The following is a 19,755-nucleotide window of genomic DNA, read 5'->3' on the forward strand; positions in this document are numbered from 1 at the left end:
CAGGGGGTCGACCCCCCCTGCCGTGCCGTAAAGGCAGGGGGTTAAACCCCCTGTCGTAAAGGCAGGGTGTCAGGGGGGTCGACCCCCTGCCGTGCCGGAAAGGCAGAGGGTTAAACCCCTGCGTTTCTGGCATGGCAGGGGGTTAAACCCCCTGCCTTTCCAGTAGGGGGTCGACCCCCCATGCCGGAAAGGCAGGGGGTTTAACCCTTGCTTGAAACGCGTAGGGAGGGCGGGCGAACCTGTCTCCGGCGGGGAATGCGTCGGTCGGTGGGGCGACGGCTCGGGCGGAACGCGGGGCGGCGGGGCGGCGGGCGGCGGAGGAAGGCGTCGGGCTGCGTAGGGTGGGCGGGAGAGAGGAAACAGGAAAAGAGGGAAAATGGTTCTGATCAGATTTACGCGAAAATTAGCGACGGATTGGCGACGGAATTATTCCGTCGCTAAGCCGGCGTAAATATATACAACTCCTTAGCGACGGAATATGTCCGTCGCTAACGGCGTCGCTAAGTAGCGACGGAAAAATGTCGTCGCTCAATCCGTCGCTAACCGTAGCGTGTTTTTGCGACAAAAACGGTCCGTCGCTACGTTGCGACGGCTTAGCGACGGACCATTTTCCATCGCTACATCTGTGAATATCACGAAACTTAGCGACGGATTAGTGACGCTCGCTAAGCCGTTGCTAATTGGCGACGGAAAAATGTCGTCGCTACTATCCGTCTCTAATTGACATTTTTCTTGTAGTGTTATTCACTATTTGAACACGTTTGGTGTTCCTTCTTCTAAGATCTCTTCCCATCATGTGCGAGTGGGAGAATGTTGGGTTGGGTACCGGGTCCGTCCATGATGGTCGAGATCTGAACCCAGCCCACATTTGAGGAGAAGGTGATTTGAAAACCGCCCACATCCCCATCTTCTCCTCTTATTCCTCATTTTTGCGTGAACGAGAGAGAGAGAGAGGAAAAGGGTTTGGAGAGATAAGCAAGAAAAAGAAAGTAGCAGGGTTGAGCCCTCTTGTGCTTAAGAGAGACCTAAGCAGAGAAGAGAAAAAGATTGTGCACAGTGAAAAGAAAAAAGAAGAAGACGGTGAGGCATCTTTACAGTGATTGAACATCGTGGGGCAGTTAGACTCCTGGATTCGCCGTTCTCTCCAAGTGAGGGCACGTACCCATTGAGCACAACGAGCATCAATGATAGCTTCTATGCTTCCGCTTCAAAGAGGTATGTAATATAACCCTATTCTTGGATTTATATGTATTGATACATGAATACTTAAGTTTTTTTTTAAATCCTACACAAACCCCCACGATGCTTCAGCTGCCATCAGAAGAACCTGAAGCCGCTACCATGGTGAGAGGATCTATCAATACCAGATGGTAAGGGTAGGCAGAGGTGTTTCTATTATGACTGAGTTAGACATACAACGCCCAACTCTAAAGAAGCAGGTCTCGTTAGTAGAGCATGAAGAACATGAAGAGGAAAGTATAGAAAAGGGCAAAGATGTAGAATAAGAAGAAGACACGATTTATTTTTGTGGAGATGACCTTGTATCCCTTGCACCTGGAGATGTCAATACCACGTCATACAATTTGACCTAGTGAAGATGATGCACCCACGATTCCGGATCCCGATCGATCCGTCAAAAAGACGGGCAACAAGAAAGCGAAGTACTATTGATGATCCCAGATCCAATTGGATCTAATTTATTATGGTTTTTTATTTGTTATTGGTTTTGGAGTCATATTTGGATATTAGATCTATCCAAGATTAAAAAAAAAGGATTAAGGTTTTTTTAACTATAAATACTTGTTACGTGGGAGATCAGGTTAGCTGGATGATTGAACTCTTATTATTTTTTCTGAATTTTTCTATATTTATTTATTTCTAATTTCCATTATTTCATGTTTAGTTTTAAATTTATTTCCGTAGCATAACTTAAAGATTTTTCACACCTTCGGGATTCGAAGGTGCGTCACAATTTCATAGATTAAATTTATCATCAAACTAATTCTTGATAGAACTGTTTAGAAGTTGGTTTCTCTCTGTCTCAAACTTTGGGTTAACTTTCTTGATTTTTTTTTAAATTAAAGATCCTTAGGCATTTGGAAGAGGCGTTTTCACTTTATTTAATTTTATGTTTTATTTTCATTGGGTGGGTTGTGTACGTAGGTGTAGATCTTAGCCATGGTATCCATTTTATCTCTACCACTGATCTTTTCTTCTTCTTTTTGAAGGAATCTACCACTGGTTAGTTAGAACTGCGTACAGTATGGCCATGGCCCAGGATCGACACTTGGGGCATGTTTTCAATGACCTTTGGTTCTTGGATTTTCTCAAGATCGTGTGATTGTAAATCAAAATTACAACACTCTCTCAAGTTTAGTGAAAGAACATGATAGTAATTGGACTCTTAAAGACAAAGATTCATGTTCCATTCATATTAGCCAAGTTGAGAGTCCTCAAAGAGGGTTGTTGTTGAAAGCATAAACTCCCAGACTGGTTTCCTTCAAAATTGCAAGTTTTGAGAGTTTATATCTGTTGATGTATTCTGATCGAGGTTTGCCTTACCTTAGTTTTGCTAATTCAAAAAAAGAAAAAAGTGGTTAGTGAAACATGAGAAAAGTACAGGTAGTGGTTGTGATTGCTAGCCGTAACTGTTTTTGCTTTGAATGTTTCTAGAGTTGATAATCTTATTAAAGTTGATCACAAGATTGACCTTGGAACAAACAATTACAACTTTTACTTTTTCATCAGTTTGTGATTAATCATCCACTTATGACGAGGTTAAACTTGCCAGTCTAGTGAACCCGAATTTATAGTTCGAGTACATCAGACTAGAGATCATAAATTTGAGCCCCCATGAGTTTTCAAGGATCATAAATCCATGTTTTTTCGATTGAAATCCGAGGCAATCAAACGCTGCCTTAAGCAGTTGATGAATTGATGCCGACATGCCTTGGAAGAAAAGGAATCCACATCCATCCGCAACGAGGGCCCAGCCGAGAGATGATGGGTCAAAATTACAACGTTTTGTTACCTTCGTTTACAAATCAACTGCCACACAGAAGTGAGAGCAACGACCTTAACTCCTTACTTTTTGGGAAAAAAAATGGAAAAGTGGGAAAGAAACAAAGTATGGGATCTGATTTCACGTGAGGTGTGAGACGTTCATTGATTCACTCACTTGGAACAGGGAGAGAGAGAGAGAGAGATTTGCAGTATAAACTTTTGCTTTTTTATGGTCACCATTCAACCATTATTTGGTTGGTATTTCTGTGTGCTGCCCATTTTAAAAGAGAAAACCTTTGTTTTTTCCTCTGCTTGAAAACCGAGGGCGTCTCCAACTGTAAAACGACACCGAATTCCACCGTTTTCCCTCTCTCTCTCTCCTCCATAATTCACCTTCTCTATATAAGCCTCCTTTCCCTATTAGTCTTCACGGTTTTCTCTCTCATTTCCTCTCTCGTTCACATTTCATTCCGGAGCTTTAGGATGATGGTCGGCACTCGCAAGATTCGAAACGATTAGTAACAAAAATAGGTAATTTTTCTTTCCCACCTTCTCGATCTTCGTGCTGCTTAAAACTTCTTCTTTTTTCTTTTTCGGTGACTGACTAAACCATCTCTTCCGGTTCTTCGTCTTCTTCCTCTACTCCTTTTCTTCTGGGTGGTTGTTTTTTAATCGAAATTTCTGGCGTTTTAGACGCTCAAGCCTTGGTTGCGTATTGCAATCAATTAATGGTTAGTGGGGCTATTGATTTCCCTGCTTGTTTTATTCTGTAATAGACAAATTGATAACACTTGGATTCTTTTTCATCCATGTGACCGCTTGAAATTTTCAGCCGAGTATTTGGGGATGTTTCAAATCACTACTTCTTTAGCCGCCCTTCCTTTATACGCAAAACGAGAGAAAGCTGTGTCTTTCTGCAAGGAAAATGAACAATAGTCCCTGATACTACCTTTTTTTTTTCGTTTTTTTCCCATTTTTAACATCTATACATTCACTTGCAGGGAGTCTCTTAACCACTCAAGGAGAGAACAAAGAGAGAGAGAAGGAAAAAGGAACGAACTTTGTGTGTACACAGAAGGGGGAAATAATGGAGATTCCAGCACGGAGCCTTCTCTTCGGCAAATACGAACTCGGCCGATTGCTTGGCCAGGGCACCTTCGCTAAGGTCTATTACGCCCGCAACCTCCTGACTAACGAACCCGTAGCGATCAAGGTGCTCCACAAGGACCAGGTTAGGAAGCAGGGCCTCATGGAGCAGATCAAGCGGGAGATATCGGTGATGCACCTCGTGAAGCACCCCAACATCGTCGAGCTCAAGGAGGTCATGGCCAACAAGTCCAAGATCTTCTTCGTCATGGAGTACGTCAAGGGCGGAGAGCTCTTCGCCAAGGTCGCCAAGGGGAAGCTCAAGGAGGAGGACGCCCAGCGCTACTTCCAGCAGCTGATCGCCGCCGTCGACTTCTGCCACAGCCGCGGCGTCTCCCACCGCGACCTCAAGCCGGAGAACCTGCTGCTCGACGAGAACGGCGACCTCAAGATCTCTGATTTTGGCCTCAGCGCGCTGCCGGAGCAGAACTGGCATGACGGGCTTCTCCACACGCAGTGCGGGACGCCGGCGTACGTCGCGCCGGAGATCCTCCGGAAGAGGGGCTATGATGGCGCCAAGGCAGATATCTGGTCCTGTGGGGTGATCCTGTATGTTCTCCTCGCCGGATTCCTGCCTTTCCAAGAAGAGAACATCATGAACATGTACAGGAAAGTGTTCAAGGCAGAGTTCGAGGTCCCGCCGTGGTTTTCCGCCGACGTCCGGCGTCTCCTGTCGAAGCTGCTGGTTGCTGATCCTAAGAAAAGGGTCACAATTCCTCAGATCATGGAGGTGCCGTGGTTCAAGAAAGGCTTGAAAAGACCAACAGCGTTCGAATTGCCCTGTTCCGCCGCCGATACCGGCGTAGCGGAATCGCTGGAACCGGAATCTCAGGCGCCGACTCCGGAATTCCTCAACGCCTTCGAGCTCATATCGTCCATGTCGTCCGGATTCGACCTCTCGGGCTTCTTCGAGAGCAAGAAGAAGGCAGGATCAATGTTCACATCTAAGTGTTCGGCCGGTACAATACTTTCGAGGCTGGAGGGATTGGCAAAGGTGTTCCGGTTCAAGGTGACCAAGGTGAAGGATTTCAAGATCAGGATGCAGAGGCCGGTGCCCGGGAGGAAGGGCCCGCTGGCGGTGACGGCGGAGATCTTCGAATTGGCACCGTCGCTTGCGGTGGTGGAGTTCGGCAAGTCTAGCGGTGACACTCTGGAGTACTCCGAGTTCTGCGACGATGCTAGGCCTACGCTGAAGGACATAGTGTGGGCGTGGCAGGGTGACGAGGAGCAGCTGGGCGTTCCTCAGTGCCAACAGCAGCAACCACGGAATCATCAGCCCAGAGAAGCTCAAGCTGCTGCTGCTTGAATTAGTTGCTGGTCTCTTTTTTGCTTGAGATTAGTTAAGAATTGTGTATTGATTAGTATAACATAGGTGAGTAACCTGAGTGCATATTTCCCATCCCCATCATAGTGCATGCATGATTCTGTACAAAGGAATGTATATTCTGTATTGATGAAACTTTTATTTTTTAATTTTTATTTTTGCTAATGAATATTTCTGGCGTTTTAGAGTTTTCAGGACACACAGAGGCATGCGTATTTCCTCGTCATCAATTAATCAAGATTGAATCGGAATATCAGAATGTTTTTTGGGAGAAAATTTGTACAGAATTTCAATCTGCTGCCATCAGGGGGGTTTCAACTCTACTGGTGTCGTTCCCAAGCCTTGATAAACGAGGGTTGGCATCAATGGCAAATGATTGTGAAACTATAGACACATCTTTTGAAAATGAGTTCGATCTGCAGAGAAGCTTGAGAGACCTAAATTGCTTTCTTTGAAAATTTTGTGATGCAGAAGTTAGGAGTTCATTGCTTGGTGCGGAGTTTAAGTGCTCGGGCTGTGAGGGAATGCGTGAGTTGAGACTGTTGCTTCTTGTATAAAAAGCAGAAAATTAGGACTGATCCTAGCACCCTGAACTGAAATATGAGACCCACTCTCGGTATGGTTTTCTTTTTTTTTCAAAAGGATTTGTGTTCCTTCTGTCTTTAGACCGCCCTCGCACCCTGAAACATACATGAGACCGCACTGGCTCTAACTCTCTCTTTTTTTTTTTTTTGAGGTCAAGGGTTTTTATTCCTTCTTACTCGGGCAACTCTTTGATGAGTCTCACAAAGATAGAGAGAGAAGCCCCCCAAAGGGGTTTGGCCCAGTGGGATTGGGGCCTAGGCTGTTTGGTCTATATTCAGATCTCATTAGCGTCATCTCTTGCGTAAGCCGATGCATGGCAACTCTCTGGAGGTAATGTGGTAAAAAACTCAACAGAGTTTTACGCTACCAGGTGCAGGTGCAGGTGGAGTCAGCGCGGCTAGGTCTTTGATCTTGAGGGGTCTGTTCTTCCCCATAAATATAAAAATAAAAGATGTCCCGAAAAAATATTCAGAAATTCAGGAATCTTTGAGAATCTTTTCAGTAAAAAAATTACAAAAATCTTGAATGAGTCAGGAGTGTTGATACGCCAACTCCTAGGGTGAGGCCTAGGTGATCTCTGCCAAATCACAAACAATTCATGTTTTCACATCCTCACCGTCCATTGCTTTCATTGTCACCATCTCTTATTTAAGCGGTAGGGCATCCATGATGTCATGGCCATGGTGACTGTCGATCACCACAATGGACGGCGACGATGCCAAAACCAAAATGGTCGGCGATTTGGCAAGTCACCTGATTTGCTTTCAGGGCCGGTGGGAGGGTGTGGTTGGAATAAGTTTACAAATTTGCAGAATTTTCTGCAATGCAATCTGTCAACTTGTCTTACTTTTCTTTTCTTTTCTTTGAAAGGTAAGCTGGGGTTAGCCCGACTCCCACCTCTTATTATTCAACATACCACTGGGGTTTGAACCTGCAACGTTCCACCACAAGGAAACTTGCACTGACATTTCCTACCAACCACGCGGAGCACCGTCGGTAACTCGTCTTACTTTTCTGGATAAATGGGTGCACTGCATCCAAATGATACCTTGTTGATCCTGATGACTAATGAACTTGAACTTGTTGAAGCACTTTTAGGGAGCGAAGGAGCCAAGCAACTTCTGTTGGAGAGACTTTGTTTGCAAGGCTGCAAGTTGCAAAGCCCTCGAGAGAGAAGAATACAGGGGCACAACCGGGTTTTCCACATGCTAACAGCATGTCTGTGGAGGAGAGGAGATCAGTAGGCAACATACCTTCATCACCATCCGTTGGTGATAAGGCAGCACCACCGTCCATAAGTGTCATCTTCACCATCCAGCTGCCGCGACCGATGGGGCCCACCGTAAAATGATACTTGGTGACATCATCACCATTCGCCCACAGATTGCTTTATGAACAGTGATGAACGGTTGTCACGCATTATCATTGGTGGGTGGTCATAAGGCTTATCATATGATAATCAGTCAGCACAAGGTTTTGAAATGAAAAAGGGCATTTACGGGTGTTGGATTTTTTTTTTTTTAAGCAACAAATCGAATGCCATGAAACGTACGAGAGACTAAACTTCAAAAGGGTAGGCAGAAAATTAACAAAAAAAAAAAAAGGAGAGTGACTTGAAGCCTTGAACATTGAAAATAAACTAAAAATAAAACAAAGGGAAATTTTAAAATGTGGACCTATCTTTAGACTTTAATTTCAAATGCGATGTCATCTTTCCATCGAACCCAAAAACAGAAGCAACATATTGTGGTTTTCATCCACTTTTAAGAATGGGTTAAATATAGTTGATTTACAAAGTAGCAAGAAGTTATCCTTTTAAGTCCTTTTTTTTTAAGCGTTATGTCTGAGCATCATATTGAATTTGAAATCTGAGGCAAAAAGGTAGTCTTCACTCGGATATTCCGAAAAGCTAATTGTCGCATAACTTTAACTGAAAGCCTATAAAATGGCATGCCATTGGATTAGACTTTGGCCTAATGTATTAAGTCAGGTGACTTATACGCCACAAATATCATCAACAATTTGAAAATATCATGAAAAATAAATTCTTTTTTGTAAATCTTGCAATTTCTGGCAAAATCCCGTTGATAAAAAATAAATTTAAAATATAAATGCATTTTTATAAAGAAATAAATATTAAAAAAATAAAAACACATGGTTTTCTATGATAAATAGCTAATAAAAACATAAATATCATGTTTAAAACACAATATTTATGCTTTTGACAAAAAAATTATGAAAATTTGAAAATATAGCAAGAAATTATCATTTGCAACTTTCAAATAATTTCTCACGATATTTTCGCAAGATTTGTCACTGTGAATGTGAAATCTCTTTTTGTGGGAGGCAAATCTAACTCTCCATGACTAGCAAAGAAGGGTAGGGTTGATTTTAGGGATGACAATGGACGGGGGAAAATGGGACCCCGCCATGCCTCACCCCGTTTGGATTGGGGATGGAGAACATGAAACGGGTATGGAGGCAAGGATGGAGGTTAAAATCGAAACCCATGCGGGGATGGACTTACGCTTCTACCCCATCTTCGATTCCCGCCTTGTTGTGTCCTCGATCCTTCTTTAGAGATGGCAGTGGATCGAGGTGAAATGGGACCCCACCCCACCTTGCCCCGCTTGAATCAGGAATGAAGGTTAAAAAAAAACCGTGCAGGGATGGAGGGTAGGATTTTGAGACGAGACTAGGGTGGAGACCTTCTCCTTCGCTTTTATTTCAGTCCACCGCCATCCCTAATTGATTTTGAGGCTAGCTATTAGCTACTGGATCTTTGTAAATAGAGTTGAGTAACCAAGATAGCATCATATTGTTGCACCGTTCTCATAAATATTCGGTAACGATGATTCAAGTTTTATGATTCATCCATCGACTAAACTCAATTTATTCATGGCACTAAGTATTATAACCATTGCTCTACTCCATATCGAATAATTTACCTTTTGTAAATAGATATTCAATTTTGATAGGTAATTCAATTTCGAATTTCTTTCATAAGCTCTCTTTCATTTCTATTTCCATGAAAAGAGAACCAACCCTTTGTCTTGCCTTGGTGGGGGCTAATAGAAACGTCTCAATGTTTTGAGTGTTTTCATAAAAGGTGTCAGCTTACACACTTATAGGGATGGAGGACATGAAACGGGGATGGAGATTAAAATCAAAACCTGTGTAGGGATGGAAGGTAGGATTTTGAGATAGGACAGGGATGCAGAACTTGTTCTTTGCCACCACCCCAGTCAACTGCCATCCTTAGTTGATTTTGAGGCTATTATTAGCTGCTGGATCTTTGTGAATAGAGTTGAGTAAGAAGGATAGTACCATATTATTGTACAATTTTCATATAGCAATATTTGGTAACCATGATTTAGGTTTTGTGATTGATTAGTTGACAAAACCCAATTTACTTTTTGGCACTTAATTAGTGTCATAACCATTGCTTTACTTGTCTTCAATAAACTGTTGTAATATTAGAGATATCCTCGAGTTACTTGATTAATAAAGAAAAAATAGATTGATTGTCGATTCTTGTGTGTTTTCAAATGAAACGACACCACTGTTCATGCTATCAGAAGCCATTGAGGATAACTTGAAGACACTGCACACTGAGTTGATTTCACCTAACTATTATTTAAACCGATAGAATATTGATCCATTTTAGCTGCTGTAAAAATGTGTATGCTTATCCCCATGGTTATCTGCTGTTAACTATCCTTAGATTTTTAGGGATAAGATCGACCAAGATAAGTCGTTATCTGGTTTGTTACCTACATTTTAGGGACAAGTCGTTATCTAGTTAATTTGTTACATATATTTTAGGGAGAAGATCGACCAAGATGCGTCGATCTTTTTGTGTTTATGTATTTTACCTTTTGTAAAAGGATATTCAATTTTGAACGGTAATTCAATTTTAAAGTTTCCTTCATCTCTTTTCCATGGAAAGACAACCAACCCCTTATTTGTCCCCCGCTTGGTGGGGCTCTTAATCAATGCTTTGAGTGTTTTCTCAAAAGGTGCACGCAAACACACACTTATAGGGCATGGCTTTTCCACCATTATTGCTTAATGCCGATTGAAAACGAAAACACAAATGTCAAATCACCTTTTCTTTTATCATTGGTTTAAGCATTTGACAGAAGTACCAATGGAATGGAGACTCCGCTTGTCTGGTAGAAGCAGCTAGTGCACGTCACCTTGTATTGGGACGTTGCAAGTTCGAATTCCAATGAGGTCTGCCTAACCACAGCTTGCCTACCAAATAAAGTATTTGACAAAAGCGCGAGACTTTATTATTTCTGCAGTATGATATTTTTCAAGTACTATATAGCTAGTGGAAATTAATGCAGTGGACCCCGGAGAAGAAGGGAAGCAGATCAGGTCATGCTCAACATGAGCATTTTTTCTCATGCCGACATCGTGGCCGTCTGTTTGCATTTTAGATGAATGCCACGTGGTTTTTTAGACTTTTGATCTTTTCAAAATGCAAATCGAATGGCCACGATGTCCGCATGAGCAAAAACGCTCATGTTCAGCATGACCTGATATGCTTCCAATGTCAAGAGCATATTGCGGTGGATCTCGCCGTTTGCACAATAAAAGGACAGCGCGATGATCACGATGGACGGTGACGATGTCAGAACGTCTGTTAACTGTGAGTAATGTACCCGCACTTCGAGGCTGAGATGACAGTCAACTTTTTTTTGTTTTTGGCTTAGAGTGAGGGGTTCCGGCTATCTGTTTGTTTGGATGTACGTTGCGTGGGAAAGGATCCAAACCCCAACAACAAGTCACAACCAACGGCCAATGGGTAGTTGTAGGGGGAGGGTGGTGCAATGTAATGAGAGGGGATCAGGTGAAAGGCAGACTGGACATCCAACCACTACGAGTGGTATGCCCCACTTGGATGGGTCCCACTTTTTTCCCGATTACCATTCATGATCTGGATGGACATCGGAGTTGTGTAAAATGAACGGCTAATAATGAGCCTTTCCACCTTGTTTGATGGGTACCGTTCATTTCTAAGACGAACGGCATCCAAGGCCGCTGTGACTACTGTCAAAGCTGCCTCTCACCATCCCGTCTCCAATGTAATTGCGCACTTTCATTATGTTGCTACGCCCTATCACCCTCCACAGCTGAACTTATAAATCCAAATAAGACTGGTAAACGAGCTGAACTTGAAGTGTTCAATCTTGTTTCATCCTTATGGCGCGAGTCAAGCCAATTTAAAGCTCATAATGAACCCCAATTAAGCCAGCCAAGTTCGAGCTGACTTGTTTATCAAAAAAATACATTGGTTAAGAGCTAAAAGAAAAATACGAGTGCACGTCGAGCCAAGCCAAATATCTCTTGTTCATATTCAGCATGTCAAGCTTATTTTACAAGTCGAATATGAGCCAAGCAATGAGCAGCTTGGCTTGTTTTCCGGCCCTAATTTTAGAACCCTTACTACATATACTCCTATTATTATCGTAATTTAAAAAATATAAAAAAAATTGTTGTTTTTGACTTTCAGATAATTTCTCATGATATTTTTGCGAGATTTGTCATTGTGAATCTAACTCTCCATGATGAGCGAAGGAGGGTAGGGTTGATTTTAGGTATGGTAATTGATTGGGGGATATGGGTCCCCGCCCTGTCCCCGAAAATATCTTGGTGATAAAAATATCATCAATAATTTGAAAATATCATGAAAAATAAAAAATTTGTAAATATTGCATTTTTCAGCAAAATCTTGGTTATAAAAAACATAAAAAAAATATTTTTATAAAAAAATAAATATTTAAAATATAAAAAAATATAAAAAAATAAAAACACAATTTTCTATGATAAATAGCTGATAAAAACATAAATATCATGTTTAAAATATGATAGTTATGGTTTTGAAAAAAAAAAATTATAAAAATTTGAAAATATAGCAAGAAATTAATGTTTTTAACTTTGAGATAATTTCTCATGATATTTGTGTGAGATCTGTCAACGTAACTATGAAGTCTCTTTTTGAGGGAGGCAAATCTTACTCTCCATGACAAGGGAAGGAGGGTAGGGTTGATTTTAGGGATGGCAGCGGACTCGGGGGAAACGGCCGCCTCGCCCCCATTTAATTGGACCAGGGATGGAGGCAGGGATGGAGGTTAAAATCAAAACTCGTGTGGGGATGGACTTATGTTTTCCCACACCCCCATCCCCATCCTCAATCCCCGCCTTACCCTAGCCTTGTCGTGTCCCTGATCCTTCTTTAGATGTGGCAGTAGACCAAGGGAAAACGGGACCCCGCCCCGCCTTGCCTAGCCCTAATTAACCAGAGATGGAGGTTAAAATCAAAACCTGTCTAGGGATGGAGGGTAGCAAGGGCGTAGCTAGGGGGGGGCAGGACTGGGCTACAGCCCAGTCCTGCCTCCCGAAACAGTTAATTTTTTTTGTTTTTGTTTTTGTTTTTAAAGCCCAGTCCAGTCCTAGCCCAGTCCTGACTGCAGCAAATAGTTTGATTTGTCCATATGAAATAGATTTATATTAATAATTGTAGCCATTTTTTATTTTATCTCAAAAAAAAAAATCGGGGGCGCTGCCCCTGAACCCCCGACTATCGCACAAATAAATTTTTTTTCCTACACCCCTGTTTGCCCCCCCTTCACATGAATCCTAGCTACGCCCCTGGAGGGTAGGATTTTGAAATGGAACGAGGGTGGAGACCTTGTTCTCTGCTGCCACTCCAGTTCACAGCCATCCGATCTTTGTGAATAGAGTTGAGTAACCAGGATAGCACTATATTATTGTACAATTTTCACGTAGCAACATTTGGTGAGGATGATTTAGGTTTAGTAATCGATCCTATGATGAAACCTAATTTATTTTTTGCATTTAGTGTCATAATTATTGCTCTACTCTACTTAAGTAGTTGTCCCCAAATAACTGTTGTGACATTAGAAATATCCTCGAGTTACCTGAGTGATCGAGGAAAAATAGATTAATTATCGATTTTTGTATGTTCTAAAATGAACAGACACCACTGTTGATGCTAGTTGATTTCACCTAACTATTACTTAGATCGATAGGATATCAATCCATATTAGCTGCTGTAAAAAAGTGTATTCTACAAATATCGTTAACATTCACCGTATGCTTATCCGGTTATCCCCAGCTCTGTTGATTTGTTACCTACATTTTAGAGAGCTTATTTGTTGATTATATTTTAGGAATAAGATCGACCAAAATATATAAGTAGTTATTTGCTGATAACTATCTGCTAGTTTGTTACCTGCATTTTAGGGACAAGATCGACCAAGACACGTCCAAAATTTTATATTTATGTATTTTACCTTTTGTAAAAGGATATTCAATTTTGAACGGTAATTCAATTTTAAAGTTTCCTTCATCTCTTTTCCATGGAAAGACAACCAACCCCTTATTTGTCCCCCGCTTGGTGGGGCTCTTAATCAATGCTTTGAGTGTTTTCTCAAAAGGTGCACGCAAACACACACTTATAGGGCATGGCTTTTCCACCATTATTGCTTAATGCCGATTGAAAACGAAAACACAAATGTCAAATCACCTTTTTTTAAATCATTGGTTTAAGCATTTGACAGAAGTACCAATGGAGACTCCGCTTGTCTGATAGAAGCAGCTAGTGCACGTCACCTTTTATTGGGACGTTGCAAGTTCGAATTCCAATGTGGTCTGCCTAACCACAGCTTGCCTACCAAATAAAGTATTTGACAAAAGCGCGAGACTTTATTTCTGCACTATGATATTTTTCAAGTACTATAGCTAGTGGAAATTAATGCAGTGGACCCCGGAGAAGAAAACGCAACTCTTTTATCCACAGCCACAAAAGAGTGATTGTGGGATCCATTCTGAAGGGGGGGATTGAAAGTTGTCAGATATACACTGCACCAACCACCTGCTAACCTTGACCAGGGGAGCCGCTATATCACTCACCTTCCATGGCTGACCTAGCACAGTCACCGTCCATCATGGAGATCAACGGCAAAATCGGGCACAATTGATGATGATGTCACGAGCATATTATGGTGGATCCCGCCCGTTTGCACAATGAACGACAGCGCGATGATCACGATGGACGGTGACGATGTCAGAACGTCTGTGAATGGTGAGCATTGTACCCGCACTCCGAGGCTGAGATGACAATCAATTTTTAGCTTAGAATGAGGGGTTCCGGTCCGGCCATCTGTTTGATTGGATATACATTGCGTGCGAAAGGATCCAAACCCCAACAACCAGTCACAACCAACAGCCAGTGGGTACTTGTAGGGAGAGGATGGTGCCATGTAATGAGAAGGGATCATGTCAAAGGCAGACTGACATCCAAACGAGATCCGTCCAACCACTACGAGTGGTATGCCCCCACTTGGATGGGTCCTACTTTTTTTTTTTCTGATAGCATTCATGATCTGGATGGACATCCGAGTAGTGTAAAATGAACGGCTAATAATGAGCCTTTCCACCTTGTTTGATGGGTGCCGTTCATTTCTAACGACATCCAATGTGGCTCTAACTATTGTCAGAGCTCCGGTCCCTTTCACCGATTCGGTCTCCAATGTAATTGCACACTTTCAGTATGTTGCTACACCTTATCACCTTCCATTATTGCTTGAGCTCCACAGCTGAACTTATAAATCCAAATATTGCTGATAAATGAGCATAAAAAAAAAACATACATTGATTAAGAGCTACAAGAAATAGGAGTACAAGTCGAGCCAAGCCTAGTATCTTTTAATATTCATATTCAGCATGTCTAGTTTATTTTACAAGTTTGAACAAGCTCTTTATGAGTCGAACATGAGCAGCTTGACTTGTTTCCCGGCCCTAATTTCAGAACCCTTACCACATATACTCTTATTATTATCTTTCTTGCTGGACAACATCTCATTAGGTAATTAGATATATCACCCTTCCCTATATAACTCCTTAGGATTCTTTTAGTCTTTGGTCTCCTTAGCTAACTGTGGTAATTTCTGCTTTGACTGATCTTGATTGGATACGGTGAATGTTGGGGTTTTCTATAAAACAAACACAGAAAATGTACCTGTATTCATTATAGAGTGTGTGCAGGGAATTCAGCATTCTCGTCAGTCGATCATCGACGCCCACAATGAGCACAGGCCTTAGGTCGACGATGAGCAGGACCCTATACCACATAAACTGGATGTGGGATTTGGGTAGGATTACAGCTACGAATCTCTCATCATTTTCGTAACATCGTACCTCTTTATATAATGGGAGAAATAAGCAGTTATGTAAGTGTGTTCTCTTTACATTTACGTAACTCCCACCCAGTGGCATAGCTAGGATTCATGTGAGGGAGGGGCAAATAGGGTTGTAGCAAAAAAAAAAATTTGTGTGATAGTGGGGGGTTCGGGGGCAGCGCCCCCGAATTTTTTTTTTGAGATAAAATAAAAAAATGGCTATAATTATTAATAAAAATCTATTTCATATGGAATCAGGGCTGGGCTAGGACTGGGCTTTTAAAAATATATATATATATATTTAACTGTTTCGGGAGGCTACAGCCCAGCCCTACCCCCCCTTAGCTAAGCCTTTGCTCCCACCCACTAATGGTTATCAAACCGGGTCACCCTGTGGGTTGGACCCAAACTCATGATGTCCAACAGTAAACACTCTTGAATTCGATAGTATTCTGAATCATAAGTTGGAACCCGACCTTGTTCTCTTACAGGAATAACCCTAGCTTCCTCAATATTATGGAAATTATATGCGGAATATAGATGATGTATTCCAATTTCCATGCACGTACATTACAAAGATCAGTTCTTGATTGTCTGCGATGGGTTTTCCATTCTATATATTGACCATTCAGTTAAAAAGAACAATTGAGCACTTAAAAGTTTTCAATGGCTGTTAATGTCCATTTCTTTTTTTTTTTTAAAGGCAAGCTGGGGTTATGCAGACCCCTAGCAGTTATACAACTACCATTGGGTTTTGAACCTGCAACATCCCAACTCAAGGTGTTGTACACTAGCTGCTCCTACCAGACCAGCGAAGCCCCCATTGATAATGTCCATTTAGAGGCCAACTTTTGGTCACTCTTTACTTTTTCTGAAATTTCAAATATGGGCCATACTTTTCTTCAAAATAGTAATATAAGGACCTGAAGTTAATATCTATTAGCCTTAAAAATATGTGATTTCTTTTTATTTCCTGTATTGTCCATTGAAAACAAAAAAAAATATTCATTCATCTTCATGAAAAGCAAAAACAGTAAACAGTCTGAATTGCTATGATAAAGGCTTTTATTGTAATTTGACTTATGATTTAACCTGAATTAAAGAACAATATTAAGTGCAGGCCCCTGTTTGGCAGTTGTGAGGAACAAAATGTCGCGTATCAATTTCAGAAACTTGAGGCTCATTTTTGAAATTAGAGGCAAAAGGTTGTCCCCTAAATGAAATTTTCTCAAAAAAAAAAATCAATAAAGGCTGATGAAGTCTAGGGGTGACCACCGGGCCTGCCCGATAAGACCCTGAGCCGACCCAATCAACAGGTCAGGGCTATGCATTTTGCACATGGGCCCGACCTGAATCAGGCCGATCACGTAATCAGGCTGGCCTCGGCTAGAGTTTAATCGGCCTGAGCTGCAAAGAGCAACCCAAGCCTGACCTGGTATTCAACCGCCTGTTGGGATGCCCGGCCCGATGGCCACCCCTGATAATGTTCATTTTTTGTTGAAATATTGTTGTCATGTTCACTAAATATGGTGGTAATAAATTAATCATCTCTGCAAGTGTGTTTTATTAACTTGCATAATCATTTTCCAAAAAAAATACTTTACATTCTTGAACCTTTTTTTTTTTTTTTGTTAAATCCAAAAGCAAAACCCCTGCATCACCAACCGGACAATGGCTAACCTCTGGCGTTAGATCCCCGGACGAGTGGGGGAGTACACTCAACTCTGACTTGCGGCAAGAGATGCCACCTGTCGGTTTCCAACTAATTCACACAACTTTTGATTGCTTCTTTACCAAATATTCTAGAAGTCATAATTAATATTGTACCACAATGTCTTCAAGTCTTCATGAATTATTAGGGGGAAAAGGACATTGATGTAAATTGTTGATGTCCACTAGCGGCAGTGGTGGAGCCACATCGGGTGGGCAATGGCGCTGGCCTGTTGGGAAAACCCCAGCCCAGCCCATGGCCCACCTGTTAGGCCTATATATATATATATATATATATATATATATATATATATATATATATATATATATATATATATATATATATATATATATTGCTAGAAATATGGTTGTAGGTTATATTTTCTCAATTAAACCTTATGGATGTACTCAACATGATTTATTTGATAAGAATCATGCTTTGGAACATGTTTTTTAGACATAAAAGTAGGATTTTTTAAATCATAAAATTTTGATACATTGTGAGCTATTGATTTTAAAGGTCCTAAAAAACATGCTTTAATCACGTGATGCAAGACATGTTTTCTACTAAATAATGCTTACAGATAATATCTACAGGATCTGATCAACTAAAAAGTTTAAAAAATTTAGAAAACTAACATTTTTATTAGGTGGAAATAAGTACTCCAAAAGCACCTCATAATTAATTTGGGTGGGCTCAGCCTCTGATGAGTTGGGTTGCTTCTCAATTTTGCTTATTATCGTTACTTACTTCGGCAAGGCACCCATTATTTTTTTCCAATAAAGATGGACCATTTTAAGATCCAGCTTTCACACAATACGATTCTATTGAACATGTGCAACAAATTTTAGGAAATTCATGTTTAAGATGAACGACATTAAGGGCTCTTGACGTGATCCTCTCTCTTTGCACTTTAAGGGCGCGTTTGATTTGCAAGACATACGAGATGGGACACACTCTTCAAAAGATGTCTCTTTCGTCCTGCCAAAATTGGATGCACAAATATGGGACGTATGCTACACGCTTGCATCCCATTTTGTTGGAACGTGTTTGTCCTGTATTTGATGGGTTCTGTGATCCCCATGCGGGACAAGACGTATCAATCCTGGCATACTTCACATCCAGTGTATCAAACGCTACCTAAACCATTTGAAGGATGTTGCTGCAACTTTATTGCACTGGATCACTCCATGAGGATGATCCCAAACTCTGGCCACGAAGCTTGTATGAAGCCAGGCCCCATTTTCGCTTGCGTGCAAATTTTGCCTCTGTCTCCCTTTCCGCGGTGCACTACTTTTGATGCATTTTAGTTAGGGGTGGCAATAGGGTCGGGTTGGCGGGTCGACCCGGCGGGTTGGCGGGTTAGCATACCTCAACCTGAACCTTGATGAAAAGAAATGAAAAACCAATTCTCAATTGAATAACAAGAACACAAATAAAGAAATGGGATACCATAGGTGGCACCCGAAAAAGGATCATAACCAACATGACGGAAAATTCATGTAGAAATTTCTATCCCAAATGAAGGGTGAGATGACACAACTCTAAACCTTTTTCATGTAATTTTAAGATAACCAATAATTCACTTGGATATTACTTGCATTTAAGCACTTGCACATCTATACTAAGCAAGCAAAATTTGGTTTTCTTGGCTTAGTGTCAAAAAGTAGCACCCATCTTTGGAAATGAAATAACTCTTACACCGCGGAAATCACACCCACACAGACACAACCCACGTAGCCACGAGAAATCCCTACGGTTCAAGAATCTCCAAGAAACCCACCAATTGCATTCCAACAACAACGAAAAGCCCTAAGTCACCAAGAAACTTCAACCTAAAACCCTCTGTTTTGAACAAAACGTGAGAACAACAAGGAAAATCAAATGATATGAGTCCAAGGAACGCATTAAAACCCTAGCCACCACGCTAGGGTTTAACGATGGGAGTGAATGATAGGGAATGAGAAATTCTAGTCGGCAACGAACCTATGGTCGTGTTATCCTTCTCCATTTGTCTAGAGGCGGTGGTGGTTACGACGATATCATTCGGCTCCGGCAGATTGCGCCCCTCCTCATCTCGCTCTTCGCTCATGCCGCGGATGATGATCTTCCACCGACGATGATCGACGACGATGGTGCAGGCTGCCCTCTTCCCCGTCAGGTAGCTGATTTGGGGGTAATCAGAGAGGGGGGGGGGGGAGAATTTCGCGGTTTAAATCGAAAAGTAGCGACGGAATTCGCGACAGAATTTTTTTGTCGCAAAATTCATTGCTAAGTTGTGATAGAGTTTGAGACAAAAAAAAATTGTCTCGAATTCGTCGCTAAATCACGACGAATTTTGCGACGGAAAAATTTCATTGCGAATTTCAATTTTGGCGACGGCTAGTTTTCTATAGCTAATCTGTCACAAATTTATGACGGAAATAACCCATCGTCGCTAATTAACGTTTTTCTTATAGTGTTTTCATTCATACACATGCTTGAAATTACGTAAACATTATGAAACATGTATATTAAAAAAGCATGAGTCACATATATATATTTATTTGTAATATTCTGAAATACACTTATATTTTAACTATTTGTAAAAATCCAAAATACACGAATATGCTTATGTTTTTGTTCATAAAATCCAATGGTTTCATAATATACATTTTTCTCGTAAAGCATGCAACATAAATAATTTAGAAATATATATATAGTAACTAGAATATGAGAGCTAAAATATGAGAACTAGAAATATGGGTATTTTGAACACTTTTTTTGCAAAGCCA

At 41.2% G+C, this 19,755-nt stretch overlaps 1 protein-coding gene across 6 annotated transcripts; it reads left to right on the plus strand.

Moving 5' to 3' along the window:
• Positions 1-3,374: 3,374 nt before the first annotated feature.
• On the plus strand, positions 3,375-7,567 carry LOC149835453 (CBL-interacting serine/threonine-protein kinase 5-like). 6 transcript variants are annotated; one of them, XR_016432329.1, is made up of 6 exons: positions 3,376-3,534; positions 4,005-5,521; positions 5,660-6,089; positions 6,216-6,388; positions 6,929-7,054; positions 7,148-7,567. XR_016432329.1 is itself a non-coding variant. In XM_090008530.1 (2 exons), the coding sequence occupies exon 2, from the start codon at positions 4,091-4,093 to the stop codon at positions 5,453-5,455; it is 1,365 nt and encodes a 454-aa protein (XP_089864656.1). In that variant the 5' UTR covers positions 3,377-3,534; positions 4,005-4,090; the 3' UTR covers positions 5,456-5,638. The 6 variants fall into 6 exon arrangements, 1 of the variants encoding a protein (XP_089864656.1); XR_016432326.1 differs by having other exon boundaries at positions 7,157-7,567; XR_016432330.1 differs by lacking the exon at positions 6,216-6,388 and having other exon boundaries at positions 3,375-3,534; positions 5,669-6,089; positions 7,157-7,567.
• Positions 7,568-19,755: the final 12,188 nt, after the last annotated feature.

This window comes from Nuphar pumila, chromosome 6 (assembly GCF_984573655.1).
Source record: "Nuphar pumila chromosome 6, dmNupPumi1.hap1.1, whole genome shotgun sequence".
In the NCBI taxonomy this organism is placed as follows: Eukaryota; Viridiplantae; Streptophyta; class Magnoliopsida; order Nymphaeales; family Nymphaeaceae; genus Nuphar; species Nuphar pumila.